At 42.7% G+C, this 18,198-nt stretch overlaps 1 protein-coding gene across 1 annotated transcript in view; it reads left to right on the top strand.

Moving 5' to 3' along the window:
• Window positions 1–17,869, top strand: part of SFRP1 (secreted frizzled related protein 1) — a 37,382-nt gene extending 19,513 nt beyond the window's left edge. Inside the window, exons 2-3 of the mRNA XM_073622207.1 lie at window positions 8,263–8,340; window positions 16,452–17,869. Of these exons, the coding sequence (XP_073478308.1) occupies window positions 8,263–8,340; window positions 16,452–16,774 (401 nt within the window). The 3' untranslated portion in view covers window positions 16,775–17,869. The remainder of the gene's footprint in view (window positions 1–8,262; window positions 8,341–16,451) is intronic.
• The last annotated feature ends 329 nt before the right edge of the window (window positions 17,870–18,198 follow it).

The following is an 18,198-nucleotide window of genomic DNA, read 5'->3' as shown; positions in this document are numbered from 1 at the left end:
TGGTTGGGATCCACCCAGATCCCTGGACCAGCACCCAGCTCAGCCTCTGGGCTGCTGGAGCCGCTGAGAGCCGGAACCAGCTGCTCCCACCCCCTCTACAGCCCAGCACTTCTGTGAGCGCCAGTAGCAGTGAAGACGATCTTCGATCCTTTACCCTGAGAGCCCTGGAGACGAGTGAGGGAAAGATAGCCCCCACTCGGCTCCATAACATTGGACGTCAAACATCACTTCCGCCCAGCGGCCTTAAAGGGGAATTTTTTTTTTTTTTTTTATTGCATTTAAGTGTAAATGTGAGATCTAAGGTCTTTTTGACCCCAGATCTTACAATAAAGAAGTCCTGTCATGCTTTTTTCTATTACAAGGGATGTTTACATTCCTTGTAATAGGAATAAAAGTGATCCAAAATGTTTTTTTTTTAAAGGAACAGTGTAAAAATAAAAAGTAAAATAAATGAGAAAAAGAAAAAAAGTAAAGCGCCCTGACCCGCTGTGCGCGCGTGCAGAAGCAAACGCATACGTAAGTCGCTCCCGCATATGTAAACGGTGTTCAAACCACACATGTGAGGTATCGCAGCGATCATTAGAGTGACAGCAATCATTCCAGCAGAGAAGACCTCCTCTGTTACTCAAAACTGGTAACCTGTAAAAAAATGTAAACGTTGCTTATGGAGATTTTTAGAGGTCAGTTTGTCGCCATTCCATGAGCGGGCGCAATTTTGAAGCATGACATGTTGGGTATCAATTTACTCAGCGTAACATTATCTTTCACAATATAAAAAAATGGGCTAACTTTACTAGTTTCTTATTTTTTTATTTAAAAAAGTGTATTTTTTCCAAAACAATTGCGTTTGTGAGACTGCTGCACAAATACGGTGTGACATAAAGTATTACAATGACCGCCATTTTATTCTCTAGGGTATCTGAAAAAAAATATATAATGTTTGGGAGTTCTAAGTAATTTTCTAGCAAAAAAAACCCCTAATTTTAACTTGTAAACAACAAGTTTGAAAAATAGGCCTGGTCCTTAAAGTGTTACTAAACCCACAAACAGTAAAATCAGTCTGTATATGCAGCATAGCATGCTTGTTATACTCACTGTGGAACTTAAGGGGTTAAAAAAGGCTGTTTTATCCTGTATGCATAGATCCTCCCCCTTCTGCACTGTCTATCTGGGGAAGGCCAGCTAAGACAGGCAGAGTAGCCGACTTGGACATGATCTTTTATGCTGGAGAGAACAGTTACTTGTTCTCAGAGATAGCCAGGTCACATGATATTGACATCACATGTGGGCATGTATGCAGTCTGCAGTGAATATCTCCTCCTTCCTGAACTCTCAGCACTGAAGAAACTGTACAGTTTACCGTATAACCGTGGTATACAGATCATCCAAAAAGATATCTAGTGGAAGTATTTTAATGTAGATTTATAAGCTGTGGGCACTGTGGGGGGTGGGGGTGAACTATTTTCATCTCATTGGGTTTAGTAACACTTTAAGTGGTTAAAAAAAAAAAAGATAAACCCAAACATCTCTTTTAAAATACCTGACAATTCTGCCACTAACACACTTCCTGTCCTAGAGTAAAAACGCTGCCCACCGATTCAGTATGGTGATTGAGCTTTGTCATTCTAGAACAGGAAGTGTGTTACTGAAACCTTAGGCTGCTTTCCTGGGTTGGACTACAAACTGCTCTTCTCCTCATCCCCATTGCATAGGGGGATGGGGGTCTTGTAGCTCACAGAAGATAGCTGGGAAAGCTGATAATACCATTAGAGATTTTAGTTTGGTACACAGAAACAATTGAGTACTGTCCATGATACTTTTTAAATTTGCCCATGCACTAACATACAATTTTTCAGGAAAAGCTTTCGGAGTATGTCCCCTTTTTTAAGGTCCAAGCAGAACTAACTCACAAAAGTTTTAGCAGTACTACTTGGACCTTGAAGAAGGGGACATACCCCAAAAGCTTGTCCTGAAAAATTGTATGTTAGTGCAAAAATAAAAAGTATCATGGACAGTACTCAATTGTTTCTGTCATAAGTGCTCTAATACGGCTACAATCACTTCAAGCAAGTTTGGTGCACAAGACGTTAAATTGACTCCCAAGATTTCTGTCTGGATGAAAAGGTATTTTTCTGTACTTACAGAAACGTATTTATCCTGAAAAGGAAAATCACATCCTAGCTAACACATCCCAGGACCGGTAAAGTGCAGTATATTACATTCTTGTTCTTCGTTTAAGATGCACTTAAGGGGGGCCTGGCACATTAAGATTCCTGTTCCATCTAAGAACTGCCTACATCAAATCAATGACCATAGTAACCACAGTATCTTTCACCAGCCTGGCTGTTTGGGTTTGCAAACATGGTTTTCCTGAGCAAATTGGACATGCTGGAAGATATTTGCAATCAATACTATCTATTTTAATACACTTTTTACACCACTATCCTTACCTACATATCAGTAAAGCCAAATCAGAAAGTAAACTATACTGATCTGTATGCTTTTGAATGTGGGGGAAATTGGAGCATCTAGAGCAGGCTTTCTCAACTAGGGTCCCTAGGGGTTCCTTGAACAAGATGCAATTTCCCACTGACGCCAAAGATCTTCCAGTCTATCTGTAAGAATTGGTTTCTTTTCGCTGACCACAAATGTGGGAGCATTCTTCTTAGCTATCTGTAATGCTGCGTACACACGAGTGGACTTTTGGACCGGACTGGTCCGACGGTCTATCCGACGGTGTATCCGGCAGAATTTCGGCAGACTTCCGACAAACTTTCCAAACAAACGGACTTGCCTACACACGATCACACCAAAGTCCGATGGATTTGTACGTGATGACGAACGACCAGACTAAAATAAGGAAGTTGATAGCCAGTAGCCAATAGCTGCCCTAGCGTCGGTTTTCGTCCGTCGGACTAGCATACAGACGAGCGGACTTTTTGATAGGAACTGGGTCCGGCGGAGTTCCGCCATAAAGATTTGGAGCATGTTCCAAATCTAAAGTCCATCAGATTTACGACCGAAAAAGTCCACTGCAGGTCCGATGAAGCCCACACACGGTCGAATTGTCCGCCGGATTCAGTCCCTCAGACCAGTCCGGTTGAAAAGTACGCTCGTGTGTACGCAGCATAAGAGGTCTAATTTGTCCCAAAGACCACAAATGTAAGGAGCATTCTTCCCACTAACCATCACACTAATGTACAGTGAGATGTAGCAATAGCATTTATTAGCAGGAGTTTCCTGTGATCTGAAAGTCACTTCAAGAGTTCCTCTGTGTTAAAAATGTTAGGAAAAGTTGATCTACAGTATAGGAAGCCTATGCAAATGGAAAAAATTGATTTTTGTGGGCTCTTTGGGGCATTAAGCCAAGGTCCCATTCAGTGCAGAAGAGTGCTAACCACTCAACCAAAGACTGGCATCTGGGCGTCACAAGGTCTCATTAGAAGCAATTAGGGTTTTTATTTAACTTGTAACATTTCAAGCTTGAGTAAAGCTGTAAGGACTGACCTTTATGAGGACGTTGATGTCTACGATGAGGTCAAGAGAAGATTTTGTCGATAGAAGCAGCCTGTAAAAGCAACCTATATAATCTTATTAAAGGAAAATTGTCTATTTTCTATAAGTAGTCATTTAGAGTTACTATTGTAGCTTATATAAAATATATTTTTTTATTTTCATATTTTTATATGTGTACTGAGACACAGTTTTATAATACTGTATACAGTATCAGTATATTTGTAGAGAATGTCTTTGGTGGCTACCTGATTATTAGTCATCGCAGTCTGCTAAATCACTGCTGAGATAAAGGTATCGACAGGAAAAAGCCACATCTAGAGTTTATTATTTAAATCCGTAAATGATTTAATATGGCAGTCTCTAAGTCACATACAGTATATATTTAAAAACTATAAGTAAAATAAGAAAATATGAATGTACTTAGATTAGTTTAGTTGCACTCAGTTTGAATTCACATATACAGTATATCTAAAAAAAAATGGCTGTTTATTTCCTATAAAGTGGGCCTGTCACTATTACAAAGCAAAAACAAAACAGCCCTGTGCACCCCAGAGGCACCTGTATGTGGGTGTGCCACCATATACATAGGTCAGCTTGGAGCCAGGTTGAGTCACAAGCCCCCTCAATTTTCACATTGCAGTTGATGCGTCTTTCTATAAATGCTGAGGAACATTGCATTGTTGGATATATGTGGCGGCATGCCAGAACGTAGACTTGGGCGTAGATTAGAATTTTAATACGGTGCACCCGGGGATGGGGGTCCCTCATGGAGCAGACATGTGGCTTTGCCATGTTTGAGAGGTATGTGCAGGTATTTTGCAGTGATCTCCTATTCATGCTGAAGTAGTCACAGACATGAGAGTGGTCAACTATCTGGTCATGATCTGAAAGCCTTGGGGGCATGTCTGTCAGCCAGCAGTCTAGTAAATATGTAGTATCTGTTTTCCTGAGGACAAGATAAGTGGAGAAGGAGTCAGATGCAACTGCCCCTGCAATACAGGATGTCAGAAAGTGAAGGTATCTGGTGTATGTAATCTTCTGCCAGCCTTTTATGTACATGTAGGTCTTTACGAGTGTGAAGCTGAATTTCTTATATATGTTCAAATTGATTTTTTTCCCTTGTGAAGTACAGCTGTCTTATAAGTGTCAGCTACTACAAAACAGAGCAGGAAGAAGGCCAGAGATCCCATTTACACATCACAGTCTATGAGTTACAGGGAGCCCGTTAGCTAAACGTGTCAACCGGAGTGTGAGTGTGACTATTTACACCACTTTATCCAGAGACCAAGTCTGGATTCTGACACTTGGTTATAAAAGATTTATCAAGTGTGTTGTGAAGGGCTAACGTGGAGCTGTGCGAGCAATTTTCAGAGGTGATTTATGAAGTATGAGAAGGAGATACTCTATATGCAGATATTTATAGCTAAGTAGTAATACTAGAATGGAATAGATCTCAAAGTTGACATACACTTTTGCCGTATAATTTTATTATACCTCCCAACATTTTGAGATGGGAATGAGGGACACCTACCAGCAAATGTATGTAGGCATAGGACACGCCCCCTATCACACCTTCTTAAAGGAGAATTAGCCAACAAAAAAAGGTTAATTAAATCCACAAGTGCTTTTTTTTACCACTTCTATTCCTTTATATTGGCTCTTAAAAATTACAAATGCAGCAATTTAGAATTTGGTTGAAAGTTTTAGCACTGGGAAACACTTTTTGAAAGATAAAAAGTGCATTTTATGTACAAATATATAGATCAGACCAAAATGAGGGACAAATGAGGGGGGGAAGAGGGACAGAGGGACATTGCTCCAAATAAGGGACAGTCCCTCAAAATCAGGGACAGTTGGGAGCCATGTTTTATTATTCCATCTGGTGCATAGCAGATGCCCTGAGCTCATACCACTAATGCGTTTCATTCAGCAAAGCTTTGTTTACACTTGTGATTGGGGGGGGGGGGGGGGGGGGTGGAAGAAATGTGGATGGGTCTTACTGCCCCTCTACACTGCAAATTCAACCCTACAGGGTTATACACATGGTATGGCAGCGATGCTCTGCATCATGGTGTGGCAAAAACCATTGAGAAATGAAAGGAAAATCCTTGAATGGAACACAGATGGCAAAGAAATAAAACAAACCGACAAGGAGTTTAAAGTGTATATAAACTCTAACAATTAACTATTCTCACAATTTTTGGTTTGTTAAATATACCATTGAAAGTGTTTTACTGTATATGTTTGAAAATTTTAATAAAAATACCTGTTGATCCTACTAGAAATCCAGTGAGCTTTTAACTTCCTGTGTTTTCTTTCTTTAGTGCACTGAAATCTCAACCAGCATTATCATGCCTGCCCAAGTAGCTTCTTTGAACTGCAGAACACCATCCCTTTGGCGCGGGGAGCCATCCCTGCTGGGAGAACACACTGTGATTATAGCCACTGGTAGTAATCGCATGAAAAATCGATCAACTTGGGTACAATCAGCCTGCCCAAAAATGGTTTGAGTCCTGGCCAGTCCCTGCTGAACCAGCTAAGATTTGGACCGTCTATGGGTGGGTTAATAGCACTGCTTCTCCATATGAAGTGTGTTACTGGCAGGTGAAAATAAAGAAAAAAACTAAAAGGAAAACTAATGAAGTCACCCCATAAGTACTAGTAAGCTGCCATTTACAGTATTACATTTTTGTTCCTCAGTTTAGATACACTTTGACCCTTTTCTATATTATCCAATATTTAAGAAATTTGTATTGGTTTTAGATATACAGGCATACCCCACTTTTAAGTACACAATGGGTTTATTTTCTAAAGCTGGAAAGTGAAAAATCAGGCTCCCTTCTGCATAGAAAACAATGAGCTTCTAACCCCAGCTTGTTCAATTAAGCTTTGGTAATAAAACCTGGAAGCTCATTGGTTTCTATGCAGAAGTGAGCCTGATTTTGCACTTTCCAGCTTTAGTAAATAAACCTCATTGTGCACTTAAAAGTGGGGTATGCCTGTACTTTAAATGTATTCAAATATGGAGCAGCAACAAAGATTAATGGAAATTATTTAATAAACTGATCATATATCCTATTGAAAGGAAATAGAGTTAGGTAGACTAGGAGTTAATTTACTGGAAGGAGAAATGTGGAGGGCAGTGACGGCTGGTGGTAATTTTTTTTTTGGGGGGGGGGGGGGAGCAGCAAACAGAGCTATTCTAACACACCTAAGTGGGCTTTGAGCGCAATGCTCTGCGTCCAGAGCCCACCCTATTTTGGTTGGAGGAGGGGGAGTTTTTTGAGGTAATTCGTGGAGTAATGAAAGTTATTAAAAAAAGTTGATATAGGAAGTAATTGGAGCATCTATTAGGAGGTGATAAATTAAATAATGGAAGATATGACTTTATGTGAAAAATATTAAAGGCAATATATTTAAGTAATAAATGATTACATTTTACAAGTAATGGGAGAAAGTTATTGGAAGGTGTTCTATGGATTTATAGGAATTCATGCTTTTTGGTGCCACTGCCATAGGAGACAGTACTGAAAGATATATTATGGGCAAAATAGAAGTATTTATATGGACAGCTTGTCTGTCCCTTGCAATCATTGTGAAAGCATCTCATAAGCAACTCAGAATCAAGGCAAGCAACATGACTTGGCCTCGTTGGATTGGTAGTAGAAGCAGTCACACTGCTTTGACCATACAGCCACATGCATGGAAGGGTTAAGTCTTCTTGCTCTCACTAGCAGCAGACTTGATGCACTAAATCACTGGTCATCAACCCTGTCCTCAGGACCCACTAACAGGCCAGGTTTGCAATATAACTGAAATACATCACAGGTGATATCATTTGCTGCTCAGTGATTGCAGTATTCTAGTCTGCATCTCCCCAAGGTAATACTTAAAATCTGGCCTGTTAGTGGGTCCTGAGGACAGGAGTTGATGACCACTGCTCTAAATTATCTTCAGGACACTATCTAGCATCCCCTTTACTGACACCTGTCCACTGACTCTTCTAGCTGAAGGGGGAGGCCCTCATTCGACAGGCCCCAAAGACACAGATCTGTACTCACAGTAGGCAGTGTTACGCCACTTTTATCTACAGGTAAGCTTACAATATGGCTTACCTGTAGGTACTGGAAATATCTCCTAAACTTGCACAGTTTAGGAGATATTCACTGTATTCACACGTGCCGACGTCATTGGCACATGCCCACCGAAGAAGCAGCCCGCTCGTGCCGTTTCTTCAGGAGCCGTACCGTGACCGTGGGACTGACGTTATCGCGGCTTCTGGCCAATCACAGCGCCGCAGCACGCAAACCTGGAAATAACTCCAGGAGACATGTCGCCAGCCACAGCGGTGTACGGGGACCGCTGCAACAGCTTCGAATTAAGGTAAGTATTTCATAATGAGCTAGTATGCAATGCATACTAGCTCTTTATGCCTTTTTCTTGCAGGATGGCCGAAACACGTTTTATTGACTGTACTCCCCATTTTTTAATAAAGGACATCCATTCGTGCTGATATATTGTAGCGCCAGTTTTATCCTGTGAACTACACAGCTTTGGAGGCAGAAGATGTTTTGCCGGAACTTGGAGCCGTGGATATTAAGGAGATTGTAGCACAGTTTCTCCTGCTCATGGCAATGTAACTGTACTGTCTCCCATTATTTAGTGAAGTGATAAGCAAAATGTTGTTACTATCGTGCATAATAACAAAAATAATTAAGTCTTTGATAATGTTTGTGTGTTAAACAGGATCAGAAGTTTGCCCGCAGTGTGACAGCGAGATAAAGGCTGATTCTCTCTATGAACATATGTGTGCCAGTGAATTTGGTAAGACTATCTTTACACATCGTACTGTATATAATTTATATTGTGTGTCCTCATCCCAACAAAACACGGAAGTCACAGCCTTGTTTTATGACTGTTCATTATAATGAGGAGGGTGGAGCTGCGACAACTCTGTTCTAATTAGAAATCTAGTTGAAGTAAAGGCAATTGAGGTGATGGTCAGGGGCCTCCTGCTGATTTAATTAGAAGACCCAGAGGGGTTAATACACCAGATTCCACTCAGCAACTCATTTACATTGTTTTGTGGAACTACTGTTTAACATTCTATTCACAACTTAAGTGGATCTTGCATTAAAATGCAAGGTTCACTTATTTAGAGAGAACCCTCTCCCCATGCTAAAATGCTGCACTATAATGGAAAAAACAAAAACAAAAAACCTGTGCTTAAAAATGGTAATATACTAATGCTGGCCATACACTATACAGAAAATCGGCCGAACCCATTTTCGAAAAACGAACGTTCGACCGTGACCGCAAACGATCGTGCCATCATATAATGTCCGATAATCTGTTCAGTGGACATGAATAAATAATTTTGTGTTCGTTTTTTTACATATACCTAGTGCAGGCAGTTCGGACGGGAAACACATTAACCTTGCAATTTATCGTACGTTCGGCAGAAATTTTCCAAACATGCCGTTCGTTTTTTTTCCACAAAAACGTCACAAACGATTATCGATTTGTACCCACTAACTTGCCGAAAAACGAACGAAGTGTCCATACGAACGATTTTTCGGCCGATTTTTCGTATAGTGTATGGCCAGCATTACCTTACTCACAGCTTCCTGGTGGTTGTAATGCCTAGGTGAGGGCCTGGTGAGTTCCCAAGGAATGGTGAATAGCTCAAACCTCATGAGGAAACGCTCCTGCAATGGTTGCTCGAGCTTCGTATTGCAAGATTTGAGATTCTTAGCACTCCTTGGGCTTTCACCAGACAGATTGTGGTGTCACTCCGATCTCTACGTAAGTTGGGAGTAAGGTGATTATATTAACTAATGTTTTTTACCTGCAGGGTGTTTCAATCAAATGTTATTTTAGCCAGTGTTTTGGCATGGGGGCCCTCGGTAAATAAGCTGAGCTTGCTTGTAGCACAAAGGGGGTTATTTACTAAAGGCAAATCCACTTTGCATTATAAGTGCACTGCAAGTGCACTCGGAAGTGCAGGCACTGTAGATCCGAGGGGAACATGCAAGGAAAATAAAAAACAGCATTTTAGCTTGCACATGATTGGATGATAAAATCATCAGAGCTTCCACTCGTTTCAGATCTTCCCCTCAGATTTACAGCGACTGCACTTCCAAGTGCACTTGCAGTGCAAAGTGGATTTCCCTTTAGTAAAGTGGTTGTAAACCCTTTATAACTACTTTTTGCTACAGGTAAGCCTATAATTAGGCGTACCTGTAGCTACACTGGATATCTCCTAAACCTGCACGGTTTAAGAGATATCCCCTGTATTTGCATGTGCTGACGTCATCGGCACATGTGCACTGAAGCAAACTGAAGCAATGGCACGTACGTGCCGTTGCTTCAGTTAGACTGTGCCGTTACCGGCGGCTCCCGCACGGGAGTGATGTCATCGCGGCTCTGGCCAATCACAGTGCCCGCGATACCTGGAAATAACTCCGGGAACAATGTCGGCCGCCAGAGCGGGGTACGAGGATGGCTGCAGGGGTAAAGCAAGATCCATAAAAACATGGATAAGCTAGTTTGGGGTGGAGGAACTTGACTGGCTTGCATAGAGTCCTGACCTTGACCCGATAAAACACCTTTGGGATGAATTAGAGGGGAGACTGAGAGCCAGGCCTTCTCATCCACATCAGTGCCTGACCTCACAAATGCACTTCTGGAAGAATGGTCAAACATTCCCATAGACACACTTCTAAACCTTGTGGACAGCCTTCCCAGAAGAGTTGAAGCTGTTATAGCTGGAAAGGGTGGGCAACCTCAATATTGAACCCTACAGACTAAGACTGGGATGCCATTAAAGTTCATGTGCCTGTAAAGGCAGGCATCCCATTAAATTTGACAATACAGTGTATGTTCCAGGTCAGTGAGTCAGAGTATTGAAGCCAGAGAACTAGCATTTTCAGAAGAAGGTCAACAATGGCAGCCTCCATATTGCTCTTGTTACAGGTGTACTTAGAGTGTACTGCCACCTCAGCTTCCGAGCTAATAAAGGATGTCCTAGGAACATGCCGTATGAAAGACAGAACCATAAAAAATGTGATGCCCCGGGGTGGGCACAATAAAATATCCATTAATAAATGTAAGGACTAACATGACCAGTTCTCATACACAATCAGAGTACTTAGGGTTGATCTCCCAAAGGCAAACAGGTTGTTCACTTTGCAAGAGAACTTTAAACAGAGCTTAGTGAATTTCATTGTTGTTTTTTTGGTGAACTTTCATGTTGCAAAAATAGCCCAATATGAGCAAGGACAATTTAAAAAAAAATGTATTTTTTTCTTGCACATGATTGGATACCAGTCAGCAGAGCTCCACCTAATTCACCAAGCTCTGGGGAAATTCCCTTACAATTGCAACTACCCTTGCAAGGTGAACACTCTATTTATCTTTAGTAAATCAACACCATAGAGCCAAATCAGTGCCTGTACCCCGAAGAAGCTCTATCAGTCTAATTCCCCTACCATGCACACCCACCCTTTATACAATTTTGGAGAAAGCAGCCACCTGGATGTTTTTGTATTGTGGGAGAAAGCCTGAGCAACCGGAGCAAGCCCATGCAGACATGTGAGAGCATAGAATCTTCAATACCAATTGGGGTTTTAACCCAGGACCAAGAACTACAAGGCAAAAGTACTAACCACAATGTCAATACTGTACATGTATTTACTATAACTCCCCATAACCGTTTCATATTAACACCCATTATTTTATGAACACTCACACATTCATCATTTTCTTTTATTCTTTTCTCTGCCTAATACTTTTCCAACAACAAATGTTGGATTTGAGCTTGTTGGCAGGAAAGTCCAACCATGTGTATGCTCCATCGAACATTTGTTGTCAGACTTTCCGCCAACAAATGTTGGCTAGCACATTCTCAAATTTTCCACCAACAAATGTTTGTCGGACTTTCCGATCGTGTGTACACAAGTCCGTCTGACAAAAGTCCACGCATGCTCGGAATCAAGTACGAGCCGGAAGCGCTCGGTCTTGTAAAAGTAGCGTTCATAATGGAGATATCACGTACGTCTTTTACGTTACTACGTTCGTAATTGTTGGCCAACATTTGTGTGACCGTGTGTATTCAAGACAAGTTGGAGCCAACATCCTTCGAACAAAAATCCACGGTTTTGTTGTCGGAAAGTCCGATCGTGTGTACGGGGCATAACAGAAGCAAAGGATAGTTTTACTGCTAACACAATAGCGTGAGATTTATGTCCACTATCACAGTTTCTGTAGAGACGTGGGTAAATTTAAATGTCGCATATAACATATCTTGCTTAATTTTCAGGTATGGTGTCCTTTAAGTAGCATTTTTGAATGTTTCCTGTGTCATGTCAGTGGTATCAGCGAAGCAGCATGGGATCTTCCATCATCTGTGTCTTTGCTGTTCCAGCTGTTTGTAGGCTGGGATGATACTGCTGAGAGATTCAGATTAGTCATATCCCATTGTAGACTCATGGACAGTCTTCAGCTGTAGGATTGTAGGCCATCTCCAGTGACCCTCAGCAGTGCAGCTCAGCTAGAGGATTCATCAGAACAGCAACAGGAAATAACTGAGTTTACTATCTATTGTCTCAGCATTCTTTTTCCATCAGGGTTTATTAAAAAGACTTTAGCCTTTATGTACATCTGTTTGTATGAAGTTTTTTTTTGTTTTTGTTTTTTTAGTCCTTTATTTTTGAAGCATAAGGCTATAATGTGCAACTATGCACAGCAGGTGTTTTTTATCAGAGAGGTAAAGAGAAGCCGGGGAGTAGGGATGAGCCGAACACCCCCCTGTTCGGTTCGCACCAGAACATGCGAACAGGAAAAAAGTTCGTTCGAACACGTGAACACCGTTAAAGTCTATGGGACACGAACATGAATAATCAAAAGTGCTAATTTTAAAGGCTAATATGCAAGTTATTGTCATAAAAAGTGTTTGGGGACCTGGGTCCTGCCCCAGGGGACATGGATCAATGCAAAAAAAAGTTTTAAAAACGGCCGTTTTTTCAGGAGCAGTGATTTTCATAATGCTTAAAGTCAAACAATAAAAGTGTAATATCCCTTTAAATTTCGTACCTGGGGGGTGTCTATAGTATGCCTGTAAAGGGGCGCATGTTTCCTGTGTTTAGAACAGTCTGACAGCAAAATGACATTTTGAAGGAAAAAACTCATTTAAAACTACCCGCGGCTATTGCATTGCCGACAATACACATAGAAGTTCATTGATAAAAACGGCATGGGAATTCCCCAAAGGGGAACCCCGAACCAAAATTAAAAAAAAAAAATGACGTGGGAGTCCCCCTAAATTCCATACCAGGCCCTTCAGGTCTGGTATGGATATTAAGGGGAACCCCGGCCAAAATTAAAAAAAAAAAATGACGTGGGGTTCCCCCTAAATTCCATACCAGACCCTTCAGGTCTGGTATGGATTTTAAGGGGAACCCCGCCAAAAAAAAAAAAAAAAAAACTGCGTGGGGTCCCCCCAAAAATCCATACCAGACCCTTATCCGAGCACGCAACCTGGCAGGCCGCAGGAAAAGAGGGGGGGACGAAAGTGCGCCCCCCCCCCTCCTGAACCTTACCAGGCCACATGCCCTCAACATTGGGAGGGTGCTTTGGGGTAGCCCCCCAAAACACCTTGTCCCCATGTTGATGAGGACAAGGGCCTCATCCCCACAACCCTGGCCGGTGGTTGTGGGGGTCTGCGGGCGGGGGGCTTATCGGAATCTGGAAGCCCCCTTTAACAAGGGGACCCCCAGATCCCGGCCCCCCCCCTGTGTGAAATGGTAAGGGGGTACAAAAGTACCCCTACCATTTCACTAAAAAACTGTCAAAAATGTTAAAAATGACAAGAGACAGTTTTTGACGATTCCTTTATTTAAATACTTCTTCTTTCTTCTATCTTCCTTCATCTTCTGGTTCTTCTGGTTCTTCTGGCTCTTCTGGTTCTTCCTCCGGCGTTCTCGTCCAGCATCTCCTCCGCGGCGTCTTCTATCTTCTTCTCCTCGGGCCGCTCCGCACCCATGGCATGGGGGGAGGCTCCCGCTCTTCTCTTCTTCTTCATCTTCTTCTCTTCTTCTCTTCTTCTCTTCTTCATTTTCTTCTCCGGGCCGCTCCGCATCCATGCTGGCATGAAGGGAGGCTCCCGCTGTGTGACGGCGCTCCTCGTCTGACAGTTCTTAAATAACGGGGGGCGGGGCCACCCGGTGACCCCGCCCCCCTCTGACGCACGGGACATGACGGGACTTCCCTGTGGCATTCCCCGTGACGTCACAGGGAAGTCCCGTCAAGTCACCGTGCGTCAGAGGGGGGCGGGGTCACCGGGTGGCCCCGCCCCCCGTTATTTAAGAACTGTCAGACGAGGAGCGCCGTCACACAGCGGGAGCCTCCCGCCATGCTAGCATGTGTGAGGAGCGGCCCGGAGAAGAAAATGAAGAAGAGAAGAAAAGAAGAAGAGAAGAAGATGAAGAAGAAGAGAAGAGCGGGAGCCCCCCCCATGCCATGGGTGCGGAGCGGCCCGAGGAGAAGAAGATAGAAGACGCTGCGGAGGAGATGCTGGACGAGAACGCCGGAGGAAGAACCAGAAGAGCCAGAAGAACCAGAAGATGAAGGAAGATAGAAGTAAGAAGAAGTATTTAAATAAAGGAATTGTCAAAAACTGTCTCTTGTCATTTTTAACATTTTTGACAGTTTTTTAGTGAAATGGTAGGGGTACTTTTGTACCCCCTTACCATTTCACACAGGGGGGGGGGCCGGGATCTGGGGGTCCCCTTGTTAAAGGGGGCTTCCAGATTCCGATAAGCCCCCCGCCCGCAGACCCCCACAACCACCGGCCAGGGTTGTGGGGATGAGGCCCTTGTCCTCATCAACATGGGGACAAGGTGTTTTGGGGGGCTACCCCAAAGCACCCTCCCAATGTTGAGGGCATGTGGCCTGGTACGGTTCAGGAGGGGGGGGGGGGGCCGCACCTGAAGGGCCTGGTATGGAATTTAGGGGGACTCCCACGTCATTTTTTTTTTTTTATTTTGGTTCGGGGGTTCCCCTTTGGGGAATTCCCATGCCGTTTTTATCAATGAACTTCTATGTGTATTGTCGGCAATGCAATAGCCGCGGGTAGTTTTAAATGAGTTTTTTCCTTCAAAATGTCATTTTGCTGTCAGACTGTTCTAAACACAGGAAACATGCGCCCCTTTACAGGCATACTATAGACACCCCCCAGGTACGAAATTTAAAGGGATATTACACTTTTATTGTTTGACTTTAAGCATTATTAAAATCACTGCTCCTGAAAAAACGGCCGTTTTTAAAACTTTTTTTTGCATTGATCCATGTCCCCTGGGGCAGGACCCAGGTCCCCAAACACTTTTTATGACAATAACTTGCATATTAGCCTTTAAAATTAGCACTTTTGATTTCTCCCATAGACTTTTAAAGGGTGTTCCGCGGCATTCGAATTTGCCGCGAACACCCCAAATTGTTCGCTGTTCGGCGAACTTGCGAACAGCCAATGTTCGAGTCGAACATGAGTTCGACTCGAACTCGAAGCTCATCCCTACCGGGGAGCAAAGTATTCTCTACTTTATATTGTGGGTCATGATGGTGGGCCATTCAAGCTTGGAGTATTCTGAGCTTTGTGCACCTGCAAGTGTATTTTTAAAGATTTTCCATGTTTCCATGCTTTACATGTTATTATGTGATTTTCTGTGCTGATTAAAACGTTTTCATTGATTTAAAATGGAAAATACAGCATTTGGCCACTAGATGGCATGAGCAGCAGAGCTCCACCCAAAAGTAGAAGCTGCGCTTGTTTGCTTCCACCCCCCCTCCGCTGCCACATTTGACACCTTTTTGGGGGGGGGGGTACCTGTCAAAAACAAGGCAAAGTCCCGCCCCCCTCCTCCTTCTACCGCCGCTGGGCCACTCAAAAAGTGCAGCGCGCTTTGTGCATGCACAGTAGGGAACCAGCTGTGAAGCTGCAAGGCTTCACTGTCGGTTTCCCATACAAGAAATGGTGGTGGCAGTACCCGAGAGCCAACTGAAAAATTGGCTGGGGAGCGACGTCACGAGATCCTTGGACCGGCAGGTGCCCTAATTTTAAAAGTCAGCAGCTCGGGGGGGGGGGGCTGGGGCTGGGGCTCTGCTTTAAGTAATGCACCAAAGGGTCCATTTATAAAACATTTGTTGGAGAAATGTCACAAGCATTCCCCCAGTCTGCATGAATTCACACCATAGTTTGTCAAATATGATGATTACCAAGATCATCAGCTCCATCTAGTGTCTATAATGTGTTATATTTTTCCTAAATGCCTTAATCAGAAAAAATACAGCATTTTGTCCACTAGATGGAGCTGACAATCATAGGAAATAATCATATTAGAGAAACTACAGGGAAAATTCCTGCAGGCGGGATGAATGTCACATTTGTCCAACAAATGTTTTATATATAAACCCTCAAGTGTATCACCAATCAGCAGACAGGAGGAGTATCTGCACTGACCAACTAGAGGGAACTCCAAACGTGAAAAAGACAGCTTTAGGCGTCATCTCTACAATGTATTAACCAAGACATTAGTCTGTTTGCTGCTGGATTTTAATAAACTTGAATAAAAGAGCTATTTGACATATACGACCTGAGTGCGGATGATAATTTTGTTGCTTAGCTTGCTCATAACTCTTTGAATGCCAAAAGGGGTGATAATTTTGGCACTGGTTTTTAAAGATGTATCCTATCTTTTGTGGACTAGAAATGTCTACGATTTACTGGCATCAAGTTAAATGGTGCTACTTGGACTTGATTTGTAAATAAGGCATCAGAGATATTTGCAGTAGTAGGAACTGCAGAGGAAATGTAGAGTCAGATTTTGGGGGGGTTAGGGGTCATTCTATAACTGCTCCTAATATATATTTCTTTGTTATAGCCTTGAAGGTTTCTGTGCGGGAAGTGAAGAAGGAGAGCGGAGACAGAAAGCTGATTCTGAAGAAGAAGAAGGCACTGAATAAGGGTCCTATCCAGAGGAAGGAGTGGGGGGACCTGGTCCTTTACTTGAAAAATGGAGCTAATTGTCCATGTCCCCAGCTGGAGCAACTGAACGGCCAGTTTCTGGTTCTGGGGCGGAAAGTGAAAAATCAGCACATTCTCACCGCAATCCACAAGTGGGACAAGGCTAATCGCGAGTTTAACCGCTTTATGCGCAAAGTGAAGAAGACCAAATGTCCAAAGCCACACACAGTGTTCATGTGAGACTGTTTTCTCATTTAAAGACAGAGCACGCTCTCCCCCATCACACGCTGTTTCTGCTGCTGGAGCTGGGACTCTGAAGCAGAACGAAGCACTGAGATGGTGACAAGGGGGACATCAGCTTCACCCTTACCCTCTATGTCCCACAGACAATGGGATAGAGACACCCTCTGAGACATTTGAGACTAAAAAGCAGAGAAACATATGTCACTCACCTGTAGAAACCAGATCAACATACTGTACATACTAGTAGTCTGGGAAAACTTAAAGGGTCAGTTCATCTAATACTAATATTTCAAAATTAGGTAGACACCAGCAGATGTGATCAATTTCTTATTTTGTATATCTCATAAAGATCCTGATGGTAAGATCTCAGCAAATGAGTTTCTAGACCTGCCTATCTTCCATGGCCACTGTGAGAGGGTCTCACTGTCTTTAGATATGTTATATTGTTTTTATTGTGTTACTCCAGCAGGAAGATCTTGCAGCTGGAGCTCATGAATAATTTAGGAAAGGCAGTTATGCCGCGTACACACGACCGGACTTTCCGTCAGAATAGACGGTCTTTCCGACGGAGTTCCGCTACACACGATCACACCAAAGTCCGATCGTTTAGAACGTGATGACATACGATGGGACTATAAAAAGGAAGTTCAATAGCCAGTAGCCAATAGCTGCCCTTGCGTCGTTTTTGGTCCGTCGGACTAGCATACAGACGAGCGGTTTTACCGATAGGAACTGATTCTGTCGGAAAGATTTGAAACATGTTCTATTTCTAGGTCCGTCGAAATTTTAGAAAGAAAAAGTCCGATGAAGCCCACGTACGATCGGAATGTCTGTCGGAATGATTCTGTCAGACCTTTTCTGCCGGAAAGTCCGGTCGTGTGTACGTGGCATTAATGATCGAAAATGAGTTTTGGGTGGACTGGCCCTAAGAATACTCCTAATAAATTGGGTTCAGTTAAATTAATTAATTTACACCTTTAATTGAAAACAATGCAGATAATGTATTTTAATTAATGCAACAGCAGTGATGTGGCTGTGATTGCACAGAATGTGTTCATACATTCATTTATTAAAGAATTGTTTTGGTAAAAATATTGTATATTATATGGAATCACTTGTTGTAAAAGCCCATATGGGCCAAAGCCTACATGGTATGTTGGCACGTGGGAGTCTCATGTTGGATGTTCCTGGAGTCCTCTTAAGATGATACTTATCATTGGTGTGCGCAGCTTTTGCATTAAAAGGTGTGCACCCCAGAGCACAAACACACATGCGTGTGTATCAGCAGAGCAGTAGAGCAAAGATTTGTATTAGTAGGGCAGTGGATGGTGTCAGTAGTTTTTTTTGTTTTTTTTTTAAGGTACCTTTATTGTTCAAACAAGTTGAATTACATGTTGAAATACACAATCTCGATAAATAAG

This window comes from Aquarana catesbeiana, linkage group LG03 (assembly GCF_042186555.1).
Source record: "Aquarana catesbeiana isolate 2022-GZ linkage group LG03, ASM4218655v1, whole genome shotgun sequence".
NCBI lineage: Eukaryota > Metazoa > Chordata > Amphibia > Anura > Ranidae > Aquarana > Aquarana catesbeiana.
This window is presented reverse-complemented; position numbering and strand designations above follow the sequence as displayed.